General features: G+C 41.0%; 2 protein-coding genes across 4 annotated transcripts in view; both read left to right on the top strand.

Annotated features, from left to right (window-relative positions):
- LOC127415298 (leiomodin-1-like) overlaps positions 1-26315 on the top strand; it is a 62622-nt gene that overhangs the window by 22859 nt on the left and 13448 nt on the right. The window contains exon 1 of one of the 3 annotated variants that reach the window (XR_007892927.1): positions 22985-25418. The exons of the other annotated variants lie outside the window; for them this stretch is intronic. The gene's annotated coding sequence lies outside the window, so the exon portion shown is untranslated. Of the gene's footprint in view, positions 1-22984; positions 25419-26315 lie in introns of those variants that run through there. 3 annotated transcript variants of the gene reach the window in all.
- Positions 19704-20702, top strand: LOC127415309 (leiomodin-1-like). Its single transcript, XM_051654020.1, has 2 exons — positions 19704-19989; positions 20374-20702. Exons 1-2 carry the CDS (start codon positions 19720-19722, stop codon positions 20377-20379), a joined length of 276 nt encoding a protein of 91 aa, XP_051509980.1. The 5' UTR covers positions 19704-19719; the 3' UTR covers positions 20380-20702.

Here is a 26315-nt window from a genome sequence, read left to right as displayed (position 1 = left end):
GTCACCATCCGATGCATCCTTGATTTCAAGGATACACCTGGGTAATTTTTTCTTGAGGATTGGAATCGAACTTTGGCAGTGGATGATGACATAGAGCGACTCCACCAGAATGTAAGAACACAAAAGAACGCACATTGAGAAACGGAGGGTCACGCAGGTAACCCAGGTTCTATGAATTAGGTCAATATGTCACAGTTTGGGTCAGCCTTGCTGAGGTTATGCTGTCAGGAGACGTATAGCAAATTAATCATGCCCTTGCGTGCAATCAACTACAGGTGCCAGCCGGCCGGCACTTACTCTTTTGCCAACTGGCACCACGCATTTTCCCGAGTGACAACACTGTGTGGCGTGTTGACCTTATTCATAGAACCTGGGTTACCTGCATAACCCTCCGTTCTATTTCACCTTGGTCAACATGCCACAGTATGGGTCAACCGTGTACCAGATAAGGTCAGGAGGGGAAAATAGTGGGGCAATAAGACCAGAGTCACAATTCTCTGGGAAACATACAATTTTATTAGTTTCCATTTTAATTGCACAAATAAACCATCAGGTGTTGTTTATGTGTGCTCCACTGCTTGCAAGACAGAAGATGCCACTGTTGATGCGACATCCAGGTGACAGAACCTGGCAAACATCAAAGAGGAAGTCCAACCAGCTGCTGTACTTCCTCTAGAGAAGCACCCCTGAATAGTGTCCAACAGGCAACCATCCCTCTAGTAGAGTGGGCCACCACCCCCGTGGGAGGAGGCACCCCTGCACTAAGGTAGGCTAACTCTATCAACCTGACACCCAGTTGGCCAGTTGTTGTTTGGACACAGCCTGGGCCTGCACTGATTCCCCATAGCAGACAAAAAGTTGATCTGTTTTCCTTATAGGTTGTGTGCAAGCAATGTATCTCCTCAGTGCTCTGACTGGGCAGATTAGATGCAATCTAGAGTCATAAGGAGGTGGATGAAAAGAATCTAGGACCAAGGGCCTAGATACATTCAAGCAGGGTATTACTTTTGGCAGGTATGCCAGATTTTGAAGAAGAGAAATAGCTGAGCCCTCTTCTCCTAATCTTAAGCATGTCGGGTGCACAGACAGGTCATGTAACTCACTCACTCTTATTGCTGAGGTAATAGCAATAAGAAAAGCTGTCTAAATTGCCCAAGGGTTCAAAGGGGGGCTCTGTCAGAGCATCCAAGACATTATGCAAATCCCCTGAGGGTTATCATTCAAGCTTGTGATAGGCACAATCTACGGGCCCCTTCTAGAAAGCATCTGATTAGAGGCTGGGAACCAGCTGAAGAGCCATCAAAACCATCATAAGAGACTGGGTCCATCCCCCTGGACTGACACCACTGAGGAAACCTTCTCCAACAGTTAGCATAGAGCATTCTTGTAGACCAAGCTCTAGCCACCTGTAAGGTTGTTAGAACTCCTTGTTCAAGACCTCTGAATGGCTCCTGTCCATGAGCCAAACATGCAGCCTGTACTGCCCTGGATTTGGGTGCCAGAGTTGGTCCCAGGTCTGTGACAGCATGTCTTGTCTGACTGGGAGACACCATCGTGACCCCACCAGAAAAGTGACCAAATCTGACATCCATGGCTGCTGGGGCCAATCTGGTGCAACCAACAGAACCCTCTCCTGCAAACCCCTCACTCTGAACAGGACCACTGACAGAAGTAGAAAAGGAGGAAATGCATACAGGAGAACTTGAAACCACTCGTTCACCATAGCATCCACCCCTAAGGTTCCTCTGGACCCCAACATTGAATACCACAGGGGACAATGTGTGGTTTCCTGTGAGGCAAAAAGGTCCACCTGGGCTTCCCCGATGCAAGCCCAGATGGCCTGTACAATGGCCGGGTGAGGTCGCCATTCCCCTGGCCTGGGACCTCCCCTGGACAAAAGATCTGCTGCTACATTGTGCTCTCCTGGAAGATGTATGGCCCTCAGTGTCAACCCTTGAACATGTGCACATTGGAGAATCCTGTGTAAAGTTGGTGAGCACACCCCACCTTGGTGATTGATGAATGAGAAAACTGTGGTACTGTCTGTACGAATAATCACTTGTTTCTCCTGAAACTGTGGCAGGAAATGGGTCAATGCCTAAAACACTACCTGTAGTTCCAGGAGGTTTATGTGTGCCTCCAGCACACTGGGCCCAACGTGATCCCGTCCTTCAGACCTGGGATGGAGAGCCACCACTGTACCATTGCACCGTAAAGTAATCCGGGTCCTGTGCCTCACAAACCACAGCTGCAGCAGGTGCATATGAAGCAGCCCCAAAGGCACAACCAGAATGGCTGCCGCCATAAGGCCAAGCAGCCTCCGGCCACACTTCACTGTCACCTGCTCCTCTGCAAGTACCTGAGACAAGTGATCTCTCAACACTGATTGCCTCTGTGGAGTTAGAAAGGCTCTCATTGTTACTAAATTCAAAATCAAGCTGAGATATGTCACCACCCTGGTGGGAGTGAGGCAACTCTTCTCTTTGTTCAGTGTTAGCCCCAGTTTCTGTAGGTGGGCCAACATGACCATTGTGTTGCTCCTGGCCTGCTGTTCTGTGGGGTAACAAATTAACCAAATGTTGAGGTAATTGGCTATGCGAATACCCTGGCGACGAAGTGGAATAAGTGCTGCATCCATACACTTTGTGAAGATGCGGGGAGCTAGAGACAGACCAAAAGGGAGCACCCTGCACTCTTTGCCTTGAAAATAAAAGCGGAGGTACTTCCTGTGACTCTTGTGCATTGCGATGTGGAAGTAAGCATCGTGGAGATCCAGTGTTGTGAACCAGTCCCCTTGCCTCCCGAAGGTGAAGAGGGTTTTTAAGCAGAGCATACAATAAGGCAATTGCTTTAGATGTTGATTGAACCTCTTGAGATTTAGGATGGGGTGAAGACTTTCTTTTTTGGAATCAGGAAATAGGTGGAATAAAACCCCTGCCCTGTCAACTCTGAGGGCAGGAGTGTTACTGCTCCCTTTCCTAAAAGCACTGAGACTTCTGCTGTAAGAGAATGGATTTCTGTCTCGTTCCTTAGGACAGTAGGAACAATTCCTTAAAAATGTGATGCTGAGCACCCATGGACACTGGGTACACTGGTGCCAATGAAGATGATGTTGGTGAGTAAAGTGTAAGGCCAGAGGCTGACAACTGTCAGCGACGGTTCCTGCCTCATGATATTTGTGTGTTGGGTAGATCTGCAGGCCGTGTCCTGTGAAAGGAATGCTGGCCCCCTGACCTGAGCCCACTGATGATCCTTGGGAAGTGGTCCTACACGGCCCTGGTTGGGACTGACCTGACAACCCTGCCCAAGCCCAGCTACTACCAGCTGATGGCTGCAGCACGTGGACAGCTGGTGTCCGACACACAGAGTGTGTCAGCTCCCTTGCCCAAAAACCTTCCCTGGAATCACTGGAGCAGCAAGGACTGCTTCGAGTCTTGGTCCGCTAAATTGGATTGGGATAGCCATACCTGGTGACGTGCGTGAACCACACAGGCCATGGACTGCCCCAGAGCCTGTGCGTGTGTACTTGTTCTCCGGATCAGCATGTCTTCTACACAAAGAGACTCTGGAATCTTTTCACTGGACACAGTGGAGGACAAATCCTGTAGCAAACCCTTTAGATACACTAGTAGGAGAAAGTTGGTGCATGCAAGCCTTACTGACAAAGCAGAGGCATGATAAGCTTTCCACAGCTGATTGTCAACTGCTCTGCAATGCCTGTTTGGGTGTGTAGCATCTCAACTAGCCCTGTCTGTTGCCCCTGCCAGCATAGCAAATGTGGGCCCTACCTGGGGAGCTGTAGCAAGCCCATAGGCTGCAGCCCCAGCCAAGATGCCTAGCTGTGTCCTGGGGAGGGCGCTAGAACTAGGGGGCTTCCAAGAGAACTGTAACTCTGTCATAAAATCTGGGAGTACAGGTAGCCCCTCCACTCTGCGGCTTTGAGGGCCTCTGTCGAACATGGAGGTTGTCAGTGTTGCTGCTTGGGGAACGCAGCTGTGCATGTTATACTGCTCTAGCAATCACCGCTTTGTGTGAAGGGTCCAGTGGAGCTGGATCAGATGCCTGAGAGTCACCCAGATCCGAATCAGGTAGATCCACTGAGTCAGACCGCAGAGGGTTCTCTTCACTTCCAAATACTCCAGAGACTGCCACTGACAGTTCATTTGGGTGGCGACATTGTTTCGCTGCTGGCTTTACAGAGTCTGGGAGCCCTGCAGGCCTGTTTTTTTTTTTTGTGTGTGTGTGTGCAAAAACACCTGCAAATTCTCTTGCATTTCTCGTATCTGCCTCTGGAGGTGCTACATACCCCCCTCTGTGTTCTTACGTGTATGAGTCTGCTTCCTTCCACTGTGTTTTTGTCTGTTATCCTCCTCCTGTGGCTCCTGCTATGGCTGTTGCAATGCTTGGCCTGGCAGAACCTCAGAGGAAAAGCTACTGCTGTCTTCCTGCAGCATTGCTCAGCAATATACAGCAAGTGGATATAATCCAGGTAGCTTTTGCCCTCTTGGATGAAGAGGTTTGTTTGGCTGTTTATTTATTTGTGATTAATTTGCTATACGTTTCCTGACAGCTTAACCTCAGCGAGGCTGACCCATGCTGTGGCGTGTTGACTGAGGTGAAATAGAACAGCCTTTGTCCGAGGTTAGTTACTTTGATATCATTAACTGCTCTGAGTTGCTATGACACCCATAAACTTCACAAGTTCAGCCTGAAATTCATTTTTGCTCCAACTAATACATAAATGGTTGTTGTTCTCCATCTGGATTGCTCATTTATACATTGTTTCTTGACACCAGAAACAGGCAGTTATCATCATGGCGTGGATACCAGTCGCACTATTAGTAATCTGGCTCATTTTCTTTCTGAATGCTGCTGTTTGTTCATAGCCAGAAGTTGCCTGCCTCTCTCTCTCTCTCTCTCTCTCTCTCTCTCTCTCTGTTCTTATGTTCAGCTGATTATGCAGAATTATGAGGGACAGTAAGCAGATTTCAATATTTGTATTAATTTGCTATGCACGTTATAATCCTGTAAAAGGATGTGCAATGAAACTCTTCTGAACATTTTGTGTATTTTTAAAGGTAACTTCCAATTTTCCATCCAATTTTATTACATTTATGATAAGTAAAAAAAGCATATGCTAAACATTTGATATCCAGATATGGCTGGAGATCTTAAATATGATAAAAATAAACATGATTTGTGATTATAACAATATGTTCAAATCATTTAAATGTGTTTTTCCAAATATATAAATTCTAAGTGTGTGTGTTTAAATATATATATATATATATATATATATATATATATATATATATATATATATATATATATATATTTTTTTTTTTTTTTTGCCTTGATATAGATTGATTAAAAAAGGCCTAATGATACATTTTGAACTATTTTTTTTTCTTCTAGTTATTAAAGGTGTGATGGTGAAGACTGGAAATGTTTAAGCTAGAACATAGGGTGAAGGGGTGGATATCAAATGTCCATATTAACACAAATATTCACCAAAGTACTTTTTCTGTGATCCCTGTACATCCTCTGAGCGTGTTTTGATTAAAGCTAATAAGAACGATCAGGACATCTCAGATGGAAGATACTCTGCAATGAACACTGTGAATGCAAACTCCTTTGATGTTTCCATCAGGAAGCTCAGTGTCAGTGACTGTTGTTTATTTCTGTGGACTTGATCAATGGTTCAGTGATACACTGATTATAGTAGAGCTGTCTGTTCATCCAGGTGGGTATTTATTCCAGCAGAGTTTGTGATCATGATATAGATGTTTATCTATGGAGTTATATTTGTACCAAAATACTGCAAAAAAGAAAAAAAAAAAAAATGCTTTTTTGAACGCATAAAAATATTCTGTGTATGCAAGATGATATCTTGAGTGCACAAAAATATACTAAAACAAATAATAAATAGTTGCAGTTCATGAACCCTTTGTAATGCAAACATAAACCTGGTATGTTTTTGAAAGTCTGCTTAAGGTGTTTTGTCTTAATGTACATTATTTAATATGTTTAATAATAATAATGTGCCTGTTATATTATCATGGCATTAAGATAGCTGCAAGGTTTGGCAATTCATCTGCACTAAGCTTCTTTTAAAATATCCCATAAAAAGACTCTTTACAAGCAATATGAATTGCAGAACCACACTGCTATTTTTATTGCAAGTGTGGCGAATGGGCCAAAAGGATCCGACAGTATTAACTCCGTATCTAGAAATAAAGCTAAATCTGACAACGCCACCCCAGGACTAAACACCTTGGGAACACTAACAGCAATAGGTAATCCCAATAAGGTCACATAGGTTCATTCATACACAAAGAAGGACAAAATACATGGGTTAAGTACAAAAGTTGTGTCTGTTTTTTATTCCATACAAAAATAGACAATTAATTAAAAACACACATAGTCCCATTGGGATGACATCAAAGCCACAGGAGTTACTGCATCAGTAAGGGTGTCAATAGAGGAGTCAATAAAATATAAAAAAAAAAGCAAACAAAACATAAATACCAAGGATACACGCAAAAACACACAATCAAAATTCTCCCACATCCAACGTGTATAGGGCTGCAGCTTAACGGCAGAAAGGCAGGTTATCATGTGGACAGGGAGGGGGGACAATCAGTCTTCAAAGAACAAATCACCTCACAGTGCACATGCACACACGGCACACACACACTCTAAGATTTGCAAATAAGTGAACACCACACCACCATGATGATAAGGACAGCAACCTAGCCTCTCTGCCTTGGCTTACAGCTCCTGAAATACAAGAAACAAACAAAAAAATGTAATAAACATAACACATACACCTTAAAAAGTTCTCTGCACACAATTAGAGCAGACACGGTGGACCCAGCCCAATTGCTCTAACTTGCCTGGGCTCAACTACCCACCATGAAAGGGGGTTCATAATAATCAAAACACATATTCAATACACACAAACACTTTTGTGTGAGGAAGCAAACAGGTCCACCTGTGCTTTGCCGAATCGACTCCAAATCAGCTGGACTGGGGGACGGAGTGGTCTGGATACCAGCTTCATGGTTCCAGCGGACGTTTCCCTCCCTGGGTCATCCATCTCAGGGGCGCTTAGGAGCCTTCCGGGTCCTCGTGCCAGGTCATGAGTTAGGGGGCGTCAGCTTCCTGTGGGGGGCCAAGGACTGGGCTCAAGCTGTGGCACAGAAGGGGGACGCCCTCGGTGAGCAGACGGGGTATGGGATCTTGAGCCGCGTCAGGCAAGATATGCTGTATTGCTTCTGTCTGCTTCTTCATTGCCGAGAACTGCTGGGCAAAGTCCTCGACAGTGTCGCTGAATAGGCCAATCTGGGAGATGGGGGCAAATGAGCATGCTGGGGAATGGGAGGTCTGCGGGGATTTACCAGGTGAGACTGCGGCCATTGGAATCCCCAAATCGCCTCCAGCGCCAGCCAGGCCGGTCTCGTACCCGTAGGTAGTTCCCCCGGAGGAAGGAAAGCCGCAACCGCAACGTTGCTCGCAATGAGAACATGAACCATCCACGAACGCTGCCTCAGTGTGATCGTGGCCTAGACACGTGAGGCAGCGCCCATGGCTGTCAGAGGCGGAGAGATAATGACCGCATCCAGGAATCACACAAATATGAAAGACATCTTTAAAAAGATGCATCTTTAAAAATATGTTCATGTCAATGTGTTGCTCTAATAGAGAAAATATACTATTTGCCGCTGGAATGCGCCGTATATCCAACAGCGTATGCTTCTTTGAGGTCAATGGACCGGCAGTGGAATTCAGCTCGCTGAGACACAACCGCTCGGCTCCGAAGAAAAAATCTGAATGAGTGGTTGCGAGCCAGCTCCTTTTATACCCATATGTCCGGGGGAGCGGCATGCAAATTCCACTAGCCAATTCTCATTGGCCTTTTCTCAAAGATCAGAGGTGTTTGGGGCTCCCAAGAGTGAACCCTAGTGTCACTATATCGACACAACGTCGAGTGAGTGACGGAAGGGGAACAGTAAAGTGGCCCTAAAAGGTACCACGAGCAGTATAACCAAAAATTAATTTAAATAAATAACTAAATGAAAGCAAAAATAATGATACCATTTAGAATCTAACACCATAACCAAATACAATAAATCCTAAAACAAGACAGCAGAGCTTCCTGCAAGTGGCCAATATTCAGCTCTGTAACTCCAGCATGAGGCCACGGGAGTTGGATCTGTTAACACAGCACAAACACTAAATAGAATATATAAATACAAGTAAAAATCAAATCACTCCGCCCCCCCCCCCCCACACACACACACAAATACCAAACAGGGAGTTACTTACCCAAAATACAGTTGCTTACTACCCCATATGAATGCTGTAGCAACCACTCGAGGACACCGAGAAGCAATCAGAGCCCAGCCAGGAGCTAACTTGCCGGAACATAAAACAAATCTAAGCCCCCGAGCTGCTATATAACTCTACAAAACGACCAATCAAAAGATTGCACATACCTGGGGGTGAACTGTTTGTCCACACAAGACAAATTATGCAGTGAAGAACACTGATAAGGTGTCAATTGCTGATGTCTCCATACAGTCCTTACAAGGAAATACTATCCAACTGCACAAGGATAAGGAACCCACCTTCTCCAAGCCATCTCTCCATCCATCCTACCTGCACTCACACACATACTTAACACATCTCTACTTACAAGCATTTTCCCCACTGGATTTAAGTAGGCTCGAGGAACCCCACTGCTTAAAAAAACTGCACTTAACCCAACACAAGTAGAACAGTACAGACCTGTCTCTCTCATCCCATTCATGACAAAAACACTTGAAACAACAGTTTTCAATCAGATCTCTGCCTATCTTTTGCAGAATAAGCTGCTGGATGACAATCAGTCAGGTTACAAAAGTGGACATTCCACTGAGACTGCCCTGCTGTCTGTCATTGAGTAGTTGAGAGCTGGATCAAGATCATCCGTCCTGAATCTAACGGACCTTTCTGCAGCCTTTGACATAGTCAACCATCAGATTTTACTGTCCACCCTCTCTACTGTGGGCATCACAGGAACTGTGCTTGACTGGATTAAGCCCTATCTCTCAGGTAGGTCCTTCAAGGTATCCTGGAGTGGTGAGGTGTCCAAGTCACATCAGCTAATTACTGGATTACCTCAGGGCTCAGTGCTTGGGCCACTTCTCTTCTCTATATACACAAAATCACTTGGACCAATCATTCAAGCACATGGGTTCTCTTACCACTGCTACGCTCTACTTGTCTTTCCAGCCCAACGACACCGCGGTGACTGCTCGAATCTCTGCCTGTTTGGCAGTGATCTCGGCCTGGATGAAAGAACACCATTTGCGACTTAACCCAGCGAAGACTGAGCTCCTTGTCTTTCCAGCCAATCCTGCTGTTGAACACAACATCACCATTCAGTTGGGTTCAACTACAATAACGCCTTCCAAAATGGTCAGAAATCTAGGGGTAACCATCGATAACCAACTCAGTTTCACAGACCACATCTCAAAGACAGCACGACCATGCAGATTTATACTCAACAATATCAAGAAAATCAGACCCTTCCTCTCTGAACATGCCACACAACTTCTTGTTCAGTCACTTGTTATAACTAGACTGGACTGCTGTAACACTCTAATTGCAGGCCTCCCTGCATGTGCAATTAGGCCCCTGCAAATGATCCAGAATGCAGCAGCACGACTGGTCTTTAATGAACTAAAGAGAGCGCATGTTAAACCACTCCTTGTCTCTCTTCACTGGCTGCCGGTTGATGCACGTATCAAATTCAAGACTCTGATGCTGGTATACAGAACAGCCACTGGGTCTGCTCCAGCGTACCTAAAATCATTTCTGCAGAGCTATGTTCCCACCAGAAGACTGCGGTCGGCTAATAAGTGGTGCCTTGTTATACCAACTCAAAGAGGCACCAAAACCCTTTTGCGAACTTTCGGTTTCACTGTACCACGTTGGTGGAATGACCTTCCCAACTCCATCTGTCAAGAAGGCTCACTCTTTGTCTTAAAAAATCAGCTAAAAACATATCTTTTCCATGAGCATTTAACCATGCACCCATGAAAAGAAAAAAAATTATATATATTATATATATATTCTTGTTGCACTCTAATCTGTCTTGGATACTACTATTCTGATGCTAGTGAAACTTTGTAATGCAGCACATTTTGTACCACTGTCTCTTTAAGATGAATTGCTTATGATGTATTTTTCCTCTTTTGTAAGTTGCTTTGGATAAAAGCATCTGCCAAATGAATAAATGTAAATGTAAAATAAGAAAGTATTGCAATTACTTTGCAATTTCATTTTGAAGCTCCAAAACGCACATAAAGGCAGCATAAAAGTAATCCTTAAGGCTCCAGTGGTTAAATCTATATCTTTAGAAACAATAATAGGTGTGGGTAAGAAACAGATCAATATTTAAAGGGATAGTTCACCCAAAAATGAAAATTCTCTCATCATTTACTCACCCTCATGTCATCCCAGGTGTGTATGCCATTCTTTCTTCTGCTAAACACATTTGAAGAAAAATTGAAAAATATCTTAGCTCAGTAGATCCTTAAAATGCAAGTGGATGGTGATATGACCTTTGAAGCTCCAAAAAAAACAGTCAGCATAAACGTCATCCATACGACTCCACTGGTTACATTAATGTGTTCTAAAGACAAATTATCACTTTTGCTGCAAAAAAGGTCAATATTTAAGTATTTTTTAACTATAAATAATCGCTTCTGGTCAGCAGCAGTACATGCGTGTGACATAATCATGTTGGCATGTTCACACGAGAACAGATGCATGTGCGACACACCCGGAAGAGCAGCGCTGTTTACAACGGAGTAGGAGGAACTCTGTACAGAAGCTTTGTTGGTTTTATCTGTTTGTTTACTCACAATGGTGCGTTTATGTGCTCATCCTGGATGTCTCAACTGAGAGAAAAACATGAGATTATTAGATCCATAACACGCCAATGCGAATACGTCACATGAGAGACCGCATGAACTCTGCACTTTCTGGGTGAACTATCCCTTTAATAGCGCTCAATATATTAATCTCTAGCATTGATAGTTGGGCAGGGCAGGAGACTGGTATACATGTTTGTAGAACAGCAACTGTGCCGCCTACTGTACAGGGGGTGAAATAGTTTTTTGTTTAATTTTTACTCTCTGTGAATAGGCCTGTCCCTGGAAGTTTGTCTCGCTAAATCGTCACTGAATTTGATGTGAACAGGCTTTTACACCATTATTTTTTGTGTGTGCAAGATCTCACTCGCTCTCTTTTCTCATACGCTCATAAATTTAGACTTCTTGGTTGCTTTTACACCAGTATTCCAGCAAGTTCCACCTCCTACGTCAGGAGCTGCTTAGCAACCATGAACATCTCAGTGTAAATGTAGCAGAAGTGACAACAGGCACAATGCTTAAAGTTCAGTAAACACTTTTGTGACACCACATCAGGGTTCGTGTGTAGAAATGAGGAGACGGGGAGCAGTGACATGCTTCAGGTCATATTTTTATTCTCTTTCTTTGGTGTGCAGCGTATATAATTTTTGCTGGCTTTTCACTCAGTCAATGATTCACTCTCAAAATAAACAAAACTTCTCACTCAATATAAACCGATGCCAACGCTGCACACTCGTTCTCTCTCCCTCTCCGGCGTGTTTTGGACACTTTTTAGGCATCTCCCCCGCTATCACTGTAACGAGAAACAGCTGTTAGAAATCATGCCAACCAGCTTGACGAGCCACACCACTCCCTCTCTCTCTCACATGACCATGCCCCATCACCACAACTTTATATACTGTATACTGTAGTTATCATTACAAGATATATTTATCTTGTTGATTATAGAAATACCAGGAATACTGTGAGGCTTAACTTACTGTAATGTAATTTTTTCCAAATATAGTAGCCTGGGATCATGCAATGCCAAGGGATTCTTTCCATCTTTTTGCTGTCTCAAACAATTGAGTGTCCAATATTGTACATTTAGTATACCCCCAAACTATGTCAGGTGAGATAATTAGCCACTTTTCCTTTTAATTTTTTTGATATTTACATTTTATTGATTAAAAAAAAAATAAATAAAAAATACAGGTTTGAAGAAACAGAACATACTCACAGAGAATCAAATTATATGTCCCTCCCCCTGAACATACCCCCACAACACCCCTCCCCCCATAACACTACAAACATCCAGTGGTCCAACACAAAATGAAAGTAAACACACATAAAAAAATAAAAAATATAAAAAAAGAGGAAACACTTAAGAATATATATATATATATATATATATATATATATATATATATATATATATATATATATATATATATATATAAAATAAAATCATACATTTAAAACTAAAAATCTCGCTCCACTGCCCCTCCCTGAGAACCTTCTAAAAAAGGCTAAATAGTTGCCCCATTTTTTATTAAATAAATTCATATTACCTAGCCTTCTATATGACATTCCTTCAAATGTCTCTACCCTGCCCATCTCTGTGTGCCAATCTTGTAACGAGGGTGCTCCAGCTGACTTCCATCCCCTAAGGATGATCTGTCTGCCAATCATAACACTGGCTAGGACCCAATTTTTTATGTATTTATCCCCTAAATTAATGTCCGCCCCATCGCCTAAATACAGAGTCTGGGGTAAAATGAAATTTCAGTGCCCAATACGTCACACAGAAAACTCTGAACCCTCAACCAAAATTCTTGGATCTTAACACACCACCAAAAAACATGGGTTGTGTCCTTATCTTCTGACTGGCATCGCCAGCAGGTGGGCATGTCTTTAAGACCAATCCTACACAATCTAGAGGAGGTCCAATAGAATCTATGTAAAATTTTAAATTGCATAAGGTGCACCCTTGCATCTCTAGATGTAGACTTTTTAGAGTCCTAGCTCACACTCCCTTCTCCAATACCAAGTTTAAATCTTTCTCCCATAATCTCTTGAGAGAAGTTGAAGCTCCATCCCCCAGACTCTGAATTAGCAGGGAGTAATACACTGATGCCTCATGACCTTTTCCAAAAGCAGTAATCATCACTCCCAGAGTATCTGCTGCTTTAAGGGTTGTGTATGCTACACCCAAAATAGTACAGTGCAGGTGGCAGAGCTGTAAATACCAAACAAATTGAGAGCGGGGAATCCCAAAATGTTGAACCATAATTTCAAAGGATCTCAACACTCCACTCTCATATAGGTCACTGAGCATATTAACCTCCCTCACAATCCACTCTGTCCAGCAGAAAGGGGACTTGTTAATACATAATGTTGGGTTCAGCCATATGCTCGAAGCAACATTTAAATAAATGTCAGAATTAAACACTCTGGACACTTTTGTCCATACCGAGTGCAAATGCGAGATAACGGGGTGTAACTTAACTTTTGATAGAAAGGCTTTGCAATGGCAAAATAGGGGCAAGCACTTCCTGTTCAATACAAAACCAGGGGGCGGGGGGACTCTCTCAGGTGGAAGTGACCAATGAGCCAAATGTCTAAGACCGAATGCATAATAATAAAACCAAATCTTGGGTAGGCCTAAGTCACCTTTGTCAATCGGCCTAATTTACTGAAATGTAATCTGAGACACTTACCATTCCAAATAAAGGATTTAGCAATACTATCAAATTGTTTAAAATAAAAGAGGGGAACTTCAATGGGGAGAGACTGTAGTAGATAGTTGAATTTTGGAATATAATTCATTTTAATAACATTAACCTTCCCAATCATAGATAAATGTTACGAAGCCCACCTGCCCACATCGCCCGAAAACCTTTTTATTAAGGGGTCAAAATTAACTCTAACTAAATCAGACAAATTTGCTGAAAATAAAATGCCCAAACACTTAATGCCCTGTTTGGGCCACTGGAAGACGCCCGGCTGGAAAGCCATTACTGGGCAGTATGCTGTTAGAGCTAAAGCTTCGGATTTAGACCAATTGACTCTGTATCCCGAAAATTTAGAAAAGGAACTGATAATTCTGTGAAGGCAAGGCATAGATCTAGTGGGGTTGGAGATGAATAATAAAATATCATCTGCATAAAGTAAAAGCTTATGCGCCATACCTCCCGCCATCACCCCTGGAAAATCATCTTCCCTTCTTATCGCGGCTGCTAATGTTTCCAGGGCAAGACAGAACAATAATGGGGAAAGAGGGCAACCCTGCCGACTGCCCCTATCCAGAGTAAAATAATCTGAAATTAATCCATTTGTTTGTACCGCTGCTACAGGGTGTCTATAAAGTAACTTATTCCATCCAATAAAAGTGTTTCCGAACCCATACATTTCCAAAATCTACCATATCAAACGCTTTTTCAGCATCAAGCGAGATGGCAGCGACCGGAGTATGATCATTTGCCACTGACCACATGATATTAATGAGACGCCTAATGTTATCAGAAGAGCTACGGCCCTGAATAAACCCCACCTGATCTATATGTATAAGAGATGTCATAACTTTACTTAATCGGTTAGCCAGAATTTTTGCCAAAATTTTAACATCTAGCTGGATCAGGGAAATTGGACGGTAACTTTTACACTCGCTTGGATCTTTGTCCTTTTTAAGAATCAGACTGATCCGGGCTTGCATCATGGTTGGGGGAAGTTTTCCATTCTTTAATGATTCTGTATAAACTTCTAACAAAAGTGGAGCCAATCCCTCCAATTAATTACCTCATCAAGCTACTCCAAGGTTATCTCAGAATCAAGAGAATTTGTTTGCTCAATCTTCAGTTTAGGAAGTTCTAATGGTTCCACAAAGTTCCTAATATCTTCATCAATGGACGAAGACGTGGAACTATAGAGATCAAGATAGAATTCTTTAAAAGCATTATTAATATCAATGGCCGAGGTAAATATTTCACCACCAGCAGATTTCACTGAGGGAATGGTAGAAAAAGACTCTCTCTGTTATATATATCTAGCCAGATGCTTCCCTGCTTTGTCCCCCGATTCAAAGTATGACTGTCTTGCCAAATAGCCAATAGCCAAAACTCCTCCTTCCGCGACAAAATAATATTATATCTGTATTTCAATTGGGCCAATTTTCTGAGGCCATTAGACGACATTCGGTGCTTCAGCTCTGCATCAACACTTTTAATATTCCCTTCCAATTCCACGAGTTCTTGTGCTTTGGATTTTTTGGTGAATGAGGCATACTGTATGATCCGGCCCCTAAGAACTGCCTCAAGTGACTCCCAAGCCACGCCCACAAAGGATACTGAGGACCAGTTGGTCTCCATATAGACATTTATTACTGCCTTTAGCATTTGTTGGAATTCAGGATTTTGCAAAAGGGATACAAAAGGGCTTGCAACATCCCTTCAAGATCTATAAAAAAGCCTTGATCATCAATGTTAGGTGCATAAATATTTGTCAAAATAAGATTTTGTCCTTGAATTTCAGCTAAAACAATCTTTACTCTGTTTGAGACATTTGAATTGTAGATGTTTACTTATCAGTGTAATGACTCCCCTGCTCTTACTCGAGCCAGCACTATAAAAAAATGCCCACCCCATATCTTTCCAAAATGTTCAGCTTCCTGCAGGGAAAGCTGCATTTCTTGAAGAAACACTATATCATATTTCTTATGCTTAAGAAGAGAAATAACCTTCCTTCTTTGTATGGGGTGCCAAAACCCATTCACATTCCACGTGGAGAGAGACAATCCACTCATATTAACATCTGACATTTTGACATATAAGAAAAAATAGATTGTGTGTCAAAAACAGGATTATAAAGACCACATTCCAACATTAGTGCAGCAGTCAAACCCCAAACATCCCCTAAAACAGAAAAAAAGAAAAACGTGTGCATTTAACACCATACACGACAGCGCCAACTGGCGTCCATCCCTCCAAACAAAAACAGTCCGTGCACGCCTACGAGAACCCCCGTGACAACTTTGCCGTCGGATTGCTCAAGTCTAGTGTTTCTATCCAAAGTTTGTGAGACAGAATTACACAGCAAAAGATAATCTATAAAACAAACTCCAGCCAATAGGCAGAATAAACACAAAGAGCGTATAGCTTCATCCATAAAATTGTACTGAATGTGTATTATTCTACAAAACAAACTCCAGCCGCTAGGCGGAACCAGCACAAAAAGAGCACACAGATTCTTCAGACAGTCAAACGAATGTTCAGTGAGCCAGTCCATTCGGCTGCAACATGAGTGCTAGCAAAAACTCAATGACTTAGCCAGAAATTCTCCACAAAATAAAATAAACTCCAGCCGATAGGCAGACTAAGCACAATGAGCGTGTAGATTCATCCACAAAACTGTCCCGAAGGTGTGTTGCTCTACAAAATAAACTCCAGCCACTAGGTGAAACCAGCACAAAAAGAGCACGCAGAATCTTCAAACAGTCAAGCAAATGTTCAGTGAGCCAGTCCACTTGGCTGCAACGTGAGAACCACAAGGTGACTTACTCACTCCATTTACTTTATGAAGGACATTGCTTGCTGTGGGCATGTGAAAGTTTTACGGCCATGCTTATCATCTATTCTCAATTTGGCTGGGAATATCAGTGCAAAAGCGACCTTTCGTTGATGTAAAAGTTTCTTGCATTCCTTGAATCTATCACGTTTCTCTCTTGTCGAGTTTGCAAAGTCTGGGAACAAGAAAATGCTGTGGTTTTTCCAAAAAAGCCTTCCTTACTCCTCGGGTAACACAAGATCTTTATCGGATGATCTCAGAAATTTGGCCAGAATTGATTGGGGCCTGTCTCCTGCCACAGATCGCCGAACCGTAACCTTGTGAGCTCGCTCGATTTCCATCTTATGGCCTGCTGTGTTGAGCAGACTCGGAAAGAGCCCATCTAGGAATTTCACCATATCCTGTCCTTCTTCGCCCTCAGGAATTCTGATGATACGGACGTTATTCCACCGGCTACGGTTTTCCATGTCCTCCAACTTCTCCCAGACACGCTCCAAATCCACCTTGGTTGCTAGCGGATTAACAGATAATTCACTCTCTGATGACTCCAAATAATCGATCCGTTTCTCAACATCCCCCACTCTTGTAACCATATCAGTGAATTTCGCCTCCATGGCAGTGATCGATTGACGTATCACAGCAAGATCCTCCAAGTCAGCAATGACCTTGCCGACATGTTAAACATCTCTCGCCGCATTTCCCGCATCTCTCTGACCAAATCAGCTCCCTGGCTCGCGGCCTGATCGGGGGTGTCAGCTTGAGCACGGAAGTGTCTTTTAATGTCTCCAGAGCCCAAGGATTTTGAATTCTTTGACATATTGTCCTCCTAGAACAGTTATGGAACAGTGTATCGAATCTCACCAGCAAAGTGTGCAGAGCTCGCCGTTCACACATCCGATCCTCACATGGCATCCCCACTTTTCCTTTTCTACCATTTCTTTTCATTAATCAGTTATATAGCTATAAGCTATAAGGGTTGTGGTAGAATGCATAAACTTTATAAAAACAGATTACTGAACATTCCAAGATACACCACAGCTTTGAAATGCAAACAAACAGTTCTTCTAATTTAATATCAAGAATAGAATGGAATAGAATATGTTAATTTAAACAATATTTATAATATTCATATTATGAAAATTTAACTTCTCTCTGATTGGCGGAAATTGTATCACATTGTAATGCTGTGACCCTGTTAAGCAAGCGAGCAGTCAAAGCTATGAGCACATGCAGTGTGGATATGAGAGTGAGTGAAATCTTGCATACGCAAAAAACAATGGAGTTACATTACTAGGATTTGAAGTTTGAATAGCTTGTTAAAAAATGTCCCAATTTATAGTGTGAAATAAAACTCTGTTCTAATATCAGAAATGGTCACTTTCCTTCCTGATTTATTGATCACAAGTAAAATGCTTTTATCAGTGCTCATTATTTCTCTATTACGCACAGACTCTCAGGCATCAATCAAATCTTTCTCAGGCAGAAAAGCTTTGCAGGTACAAACCTTGAACTGATTTTGAACTACTCTGCTACCAGTTTTTTTCTTTTTTTTTTTACCAGGATTTTAATGTTTTTATGTGGCACTATCACACTTCAAGGTCCTTTTTAAAAGAATAGTTCACCCAAAAATAAAAATTCTCTCAATATTTACTCACCCTCATAATATCCCAGATGTGTATGACTTTTTCTTTTGAAGAACATAAACAAAGATTTGTAGAAAAATATCTCAGCTCTGTAGGTCCATGCAATGCAAGTAAATGGTGACCAAAAGTTTAAAGCTCCAAAAAGCACATAAAGGCTGCATAAAAGTACTCCATATTGTTGGACTCTAGTAGTTTAATCAATGTCTTCTATAGCAATCCAATCAGTTTTGAGTGATAACAGACCAAAATATGACTGCTTTTTCACTATAAACCTTGACATCAGCGGTCTCCTAGGTGATCATGATTTCAAGCTTGTTTACACATCCTATAGCGCCATCTAGTGCTCTGCGCATGCGTCAAGCACTAGGAAGTGTAATCAAGCTTGAAATCATGATTGTGCTTAGAGACAGCTAATGTCAAGATGTTCAGTGAAAAAGGACTTAAATGTTGATCTGTTTCTCATCCACACAAATAATATCGTTTCTCAAGACATCAATTTAACCACTGGAGTTGTATGGATTACTTTTATGTGCTTTTTGGAGCTTCAAAGATTTGTTCACCATTCACTTGCATTGTGAGGACCTACAGAGCTGAGATATTCTTCTAAAAATCTTTGTGTTCAGCAGAAGAAAGTCATACACATCTGGGATGGCATGAGAGTGATTACATGATGAGAATTTTCAATTTTGGGTGAACTATTCCTTTGACATTGGTTTTGCATTTTTTCATTTAACTAAAATGACTGACTAAATGATTATAATACAAGCAATCCAAGGGAGAAAACAATGCAAGTATTGCTATCATACCAAATTTCTACTAGAATAGTACAACAGCTATTCATTTAAGTTCATGGTGTTATGGATTAAGTTTATGGTTAATGTAGCCTAATCCTGGAATATCTTGTTCCATGATTCACACACTTAATTCTTTATCCTGGTTTAGCTATACACAAATGCATGCAGTAATTCGCACCATATTCCTTTGATTCCTGCTCTGGAATAGGGCTTCATAACCGAGGGTGAAAGTAGTGCAAGTCACCTTTCAAGATGACAAGTGTGGAAGTTGGCCTTAAAGGGATAGTTGACCCACAAATCTTTTGGATTACTTTTATGCTGCCTTTATGTGCTTTTTGGAGCTTCAAAATGTTGGTACCCATTCACTTGCTTTGTAAGAATTTACAGAGCTGAAATATTCTTCTAAAAATCTTCGTTTGTGTTCTGTTGAAGAAAGAAAGTTATACACATCTGGGATGGCAGGAGGGTGAGTAAATGGTGAGAGAATTTATATTTTTGGGTGAACCATCCCCTTTAACCCAAAGCCCTATATGGAGACATCATAGGTCTAAAACTTACAGAGCCAGGGCAAACATTTACATCAGTAGCAACGACAGATATTTTAACAGTAAAACATCAGAAGTGTAATAGCATTACTATTCAAATGTCTGTAATTGCTACAAAGTCTTATAAGTCTTGGTCGCCTGAATCACCTTTTTACGCATAGACTTACAAGAGTGCAATTCGCCTCTATCTGCAAAGAAACAATTGTTCTCCAAGTACAAGAGCGACATTTTCACATTACAATACTTGGCTAAGAAACATTACATATTCCCAAAAATGTCCGGGAAACATGACTTCTCGCACTTGGAGTGGCAGGGGAGCGATGACTCGGACACGGACGTGCTGCTCGCGACGCTCTCACCGGAGGAGGTGGAGGAGCTCGAGCGAGAGCTCCTGTACATCGATCCGGATCCGAATGTACCGGTGGGACTCCGTCAGCGGAACCAGACAGAAAAAGTCCCGTCTCGAGGATACAACAGAGAGGCCATGCTCGACTACTGCGAGCGGGAGACGAAAAGACTGATTCAGAGAGAGCTGAGCACAGAGGTGATGATTATGAAGACATACACACTGCAATTCATAGTAATGTGAATTCATAATACACTACAACTCATAAATCAATACTGATTTTTAGATAATTACTGATAAAGAAAAGGAGGGGCAATTCAAAATTATTGTTTGTGGTAATCAACATTATGCCACAAACGCTGTCGATTGAGCTTAATTTGTATTGAACCCGGAATATTCCTTTAACACTGTGAATTTTACCAACAATTTGACCGATTCTGTCCATTTACTCAATTCAAACTTGACCAAAAGAATAATTTATTGGTAAAAGTTTAGATTGGGAATGGATAGGGAATGCAGACTTGAACCTGTGTTCTATCATTCTATCTCTAACTGTCTGATCATAGTGTGAAATGTTTACAGATCTGAGGACACTGAATGGCTGATTTACTGTAGATGCATCACAAACACCAAGATCCTTGATAACATGCTTGACATGCCGTCCTTGTCCCATGTATTAACACCCATTTTGCTGCAAACACATGGACCACAGAGGGATCCTAATGCCCTATAATAATACCATCATAAGTACTGGTGGTGATGGGTCGCATGACTTCTGACCTCTGCATTGCCTTGGAGTATTTTGTTGTGCTGCACATTTACAGAACACTTAGTCCTCAAAGGACAACTTATTAAAGCTTTTTCGTTATAAATACACCAGGAGGAGATTAAAACAGTTTTAGAAAAGACAAGAGTTTTATTTCAGAGCAAAAGTTTATTTCTCCAAATGTCGTATTTTACTTGCACTTCTGTTTGGAGATGGACCAATGACATGACGTGCAGTTTTGATGTCCAAACTAAGGAAAATGTTTATAAAAAACACATTTATTGAATCTATTAATCTCTGTTTATCAAATGATATGAACATGTAACGAGGGTTTTACAAAGTTTAAGAATTATTAGACATTATAGTCACACAATGTCATACCGGATATCTGTCCGGACCTCATGATGAAATGCATAAAAGCTACAAAAAGTGTTAAAAATCAAATAAAACCTCAAATCTTTGTCACAGGCATTATTGTATGAGTGTTGCCAATATTAAAAAAAAATATGACACCCAGTTGATTGTAATGCTTTGGAGCATTCTGTCCCAAAACTGGCAGTCAATGTCATCTGGGATAACAAGCAATCTGGAGCAATTTTATGGGGCATTTTATTTTGACACGTTATCAGACAGGATGTTACACAATCAGGAAGACCCTGAAGGACCCCCAAACAATGGTGAAAGGTTAGTAAGTCTCTTTTAAAATGTGTTTAATTTACCCTTTTGCTCACTGGTACACTAGGTAGTAAAATCCTGTGTCATTTGGGATAATTCTAAAAAAACATATGTAATGTAAATTTTATGCAAATGTATTTATTTAATATGAATTTACATGGAAGTTGAAGGTCAAGGTTGCAGATTTCTAAAGGTAGCCAAAACAACTACCTGATTAAGGTTCAAACTGAGTTTTGTCATACCAGATAACAATTTTGTCATATAGGATAACAGTTTTTTTCTGTTAGCTCAACGGATGACACGTTTGACATTCTATTATTTTTATACAGTTTTCAGCTTTTGTTTGTATAATTTCCATTCTTATTGTGATATTAACACATTAAAGAACATTGTTTAGTTAAATACTAACAAATTATATATTAATAACAATATTTAATTATTAAATTATAATTAAATTAAATGATTGTCCAACCTGTTATATTGGGGAATCCGCCCCTTTAAAAAAAGGCCATCCACACTAGTGACATCACCATGCAGTTTTTTTCTCTCTTCAGTGGTGGGAAATTCAACTGGGTAGGGTTGCACCAGCTGTGCATAAGTCTTCACATAAGTTAGGACATAAAGTTCACACTAAGGACTTAGTAACTACTAGTTTGTGTAACTACTAGTTCGTTTGTAACTAAGTCAGCGCTTAATTTGGTTGCACCACCTGTTTTTTAGGCAAGACTTAACTAGTAGCTCGTAAACTCTCTGTAAAGTAATGCATAGTCGCATAATATGACGTTTACCTGTACTGATCCAATAAAAAGCCTTAAAATTTTTACACTGAAGTATTAAAAAGCCATGCATTTCAGTTTTATCTCGTTACAGTTGATGTTCAAACCTTGTTTCCTCACGTAACTGTAATCTGTAATAAATTATATCCCCATTGAAATATGATATGTAATAAAAGTAGATTTAATTAGTGGTATATTCAGCCTATGTACATAACAATATTTAATAACTAAAATGACAAGGGGAAATAAATGAATAAGTACTAATACAACAGATATTTATTCATTTTAATATATATTTCATATATTTTGAAAATTGACATCGGTCGGCGAACACAGGAAAGTGCACCGTAAGATCGGTTTCATGCTGAAGAAGTACGTTTTTTACATAATTTTTTCTCCTATAAATATAAACGAGTGTAAACGCCAACATCATCATATAGGATATGTCGAAAGTACTGAAGCTTGTCAACCAAAACATGAGCTCATTGATGTCATAAAATATCAGTCTGCTTTTTAATTCCATCACGTCCTACCTAAGTTTAATGGTGCAATGCTCAGATATTTAGTAGTGCGTAAATTGTGACTTAGTGCCCATTTCCGCCACAACTAGGCTAAGCTGGAACTTACGTATAGCTGGTGCAACAGGCCCCTGAGGTGAGTGAGTAGCATACTTTCCTACTGACAAATTTTCCATAGGTTTGCTTACTTGCTTGCTCTGCCCAAGCTTAATGTTAATCCTGTCAGCATAAAATATGCCAGAAGTGACTAGAATAAAACTTTTGCAAAATATGTAAGTTTAACTATACCAAATTCTCTTCAACAACCAGACTAGCTAGTTAGCTAGTTAGCTAGTCCCAGTTTGTGGTAAGCTAATATGCTAACTGAAGCTCAAAATGTGGACGTATTGCCCCCCCACCCCCCCACACACACACATTAATAAAGCCTTAATAAACATGAAATAACTTTTCTTTGTTAATAAAGCGTAATTAAGCATACTTCATCGTACACAGTGCGTTATTAGTTATTTTATGATTAAACGTGAATGAGAGAATGCACCACATTCATAACGTTTTTCATTTGCCTAGATGCTTAATATGTATATAATTATTCATCATTAACAGTTAATATATGTACAGTTTTCACATTTAGATGATTTTTCTAGATGCCACTGTTAAACAAAGAGAGAGCAGCAAGGTTTCTTTACAGCGTAGCCTAATTAATTTCCATGCAAAAACTCCCTTTGCATAACATAAAAATGAATTATTTATGAACATCAATTATGTGTAAGTTGTGTAAAAATGATAATTCATGTGTAAACTCATACCGAGTAACAATTTCAGTCAGGCGGGATAACGCTGATTTCTTCCCTTAAAACGCATAATTTCATTTTATGGAGTTGAGAAAAAAATAATAGTATGATGCCAAGTATTGTAAAACATTGTCAGACATTTTGCAGCTTAAATCACATTGCAGCTTTAAAATGTGGGTAAAGAACTTTAACAAGTAGGGTCACGTTTAAAGCAAACACATTATAATGAGAAAAAATAATTGTGCAAGTTTTATTTTCCGAGCTCTAAATATTGGTTACTGCCTCACTTTATATATTCATTAAGTATTATTGATTAACAAAGTTTTAATATGATAATATTTTGAAAATTCATTAACGTTATCCCATATGACATTTTGACTGGTGTTGTCACATGATTATCAATTTAAACAATTAAAATACATTGTTTGAAAATAAGATTTTCGAAATAAGGCAATATCATCCTCGTAAAAGCAAAAACCACATTGATGTGCAGTTTTAACCTATTTTAATTTTTGGTCAGATGAAAACCTTATTCGTCACTGGGCCAAATGTCTTAGGTAAAAATGTTGAAGTGTGTACATTTGGTCCACAGCCAAGTGTCTTAGTAAACTTTCAGTATCATGGATCAGTTTTTTGTACTCTGGTATAAACACAGGATTCTCTGTCTGGTGGTTGTAGGAGAGGGTTATTTGTAATCTGAGTTCAATGTTAACTGTGCTGAACTAAGTTTTTGTATTCATTCACTTGTGTTTTCATTTCAGTAAAAAAAAAAAAAGTATATATGCAGGAAAACTTGAGTAATAAGAGAAACAGAGCAGAACAGATGGTATAGTTCTGCTGAGATGGTGTTTTTGGAGTGTGGTAGTTGTGTTTTACAGGTTTAAACAGGTGCTAATGAAGCACTAGTTATGTGATACACACTCAAGGGGCCACAAACTAGATTTAGCTAAACTCTACTGAGATATTGAAGTATTTTGTTTGAAATATGTTCAGCAGGCAACAGAACACACTCAGTCAGTGAAGTCTTCTCAAAAGGTATTAAGCAACATTGTCCTCTTTATAAACAGTGGTTCCACCTAAAGCAGGGAGATCCTAAAGTTGATCTTAATTAATCCTGAGTTTTGAAGAACCTTTAAAAATGACCTTTCTGATATTCCATTGTGAAGTTTATGCAGGTGCAACATCATATTTGGCAGTCACACAGATGGATGTGGACTTTCTGGCACTAAGAATGTAAAAATTCTGACTGAATAGTCACTTCCACATGCACTCTGTAAAGCAGCTGTGAATACGATTTATGTTCTGCTTATTTTGCAATAGTCAGTAGGTAAAGTCATTTACTTCACCGATTTGTGAGTGTTTTCTTTAAGCTTGGCCTCAGTGAGGTTTTGGAGCAAGTCCAATGCTTGGGAACTTTCGAGGATGGCATTCCATACGTTCCTCCCTTTGCACCCTTATAAGGGCACATCTGAGAGTTTTGAGACTTCTTCAAACAATAGCACACAAATCTACAGAGCACACACATTCCCTCCTAATGGACACTAAAAATAACTCACCAGCTCCAGCTGGATCCATCTACTGCCTGTAATCATTTTACATATGTTTCCTCTGTTTGATGTCCATATGGATTTAATGTTGATGTTGATAATTACACCCCAAAGTGAAAGCAAAATGGAAAGTAATATAGGATGTAAATACAGTGATTAAGATCTCAAAAGTGTGATCCTGATTAGGCAAAAACAGATATTTGAACTAGTGCTGTCAGTCAGATAATTTTTCATAGTAAATCGTGATTAATCGCAGATTTTGAAAGTGCTGGGACTTTATATTTCCAGTCAAAATGCATTTTTTCCTTATTACAAAAGAAAACAATACAAATGGCTCAAACGAGCATAATAAGGAAGCCACTGGGGTGCGGAAGAGGTCTGGAACAATCCACAGCATGCAGGTGTGATGCGAAGCAAAGCCCAGGCGAGCGATTCTCCCGACATGTGGGCAAACACAGAAGGAATCCTCCTCCAATAATCCAGAGCAGTTCTGACCAGGGCAGCAGCGATCTCCAGGGCAAGTACACCTTGAGACAAGGCAACCAACAGAACAGGTAATCCACACTAACACAGGAGAACACGGTTAGCACGAGACGATAAGCAATAAACCAGCAAACGTACAGGGAAAACATAAGGGATAAAGTAGGGAGTGCAATCAGAGGAAGACAGGTGGAGCGTGTAAGAAAACCATTCACGTAATCGATGCCTCCCCGGGAGCGATCCGCGTTCCTATGGAAACACCGATTACGCTGACCGACTCCACCTGTGAAACACGAGGGAGAGAGAAAAACAAACAACAGAATGAACCAGCAAATGCCTTCTGGCATCCCCAGCCAAATTACCTCACTGCTGGTGAAAGCGATCAATAAGGGCATGATCCAGGATATCCCGTGCCAGAACCCAACACCTCTCCTCAGGTCCATAACCCTCCCAGTCCACCAAATACTGGTACCCTCTGCCCCTCCGACTAACATCATTGAGTTTCCTGACTGTATAAGCTGGAGAGCCCTCAACCAGACGTGGGGTGGGGGTGGGCCGGGAGTGATGGGGAGCAAATTGGAATGAAAAACGGGTTTAATTTTGGATATGTGAAAGATGGGATGAACAGGATGGAGGTGAGGAGGCCATTTGAGATGGACCACCACCAGACTAATAACCTTGGTGATGGGAAATGGTCAGATGAATTTGGGACCCAGCTTACGTGAGGGGAGACAGAGTGGAATGTCCTTGGAGGACAGCCAAACCTTCTGCCCGCACACATAAGTCGGGGGTTTAGATCGATGTCGGTCCACTGACCTTTTAACATGAGTGCCAGTCCATAACAGGGCTTCTCTGGCAGCTTTCCAGGGGTGTCGGCACCTCTGTAAAAAAGCGTGAGCGGACGAAACCTGAGAATAGGGCACTTGGGTGGGAAACGGGGGGGCTGGTAACCGAGGCATCACTGGGTGACA

This window comes from Myxocyprinus asiaticus, chromosome 24, assembly GCF_019703515.2.
Source record: "Myxocyprinus asiaticus isolate MX2 ecotype Aquarium Trade chromosome 24, UBuf_Myxa_2, whole genome shotgun sequence".
Taxonomy (NCBI): domain Eukaryota; kingdom Metazoa; phylum Chordata; class Actinopteri; order Cypriniformes; family Catostomidae; genus Myxocyprinus; species Myxocyprinus asiaticus.
The sequence above is the reverse complement of the archived record's forward strand: the minus strand, read 5'-3'. Positions and strand labels throughout refer to the sequence as shown.

Coding starts and splice junctions, on each gene's coding strand:
- LOC127415309 (XM_051654020.1), top strand. CDS start 19,720: ATGTCCGGGAAACATGACTTCTCGCACTTGGAGTGGCAGGGGAGCGAT.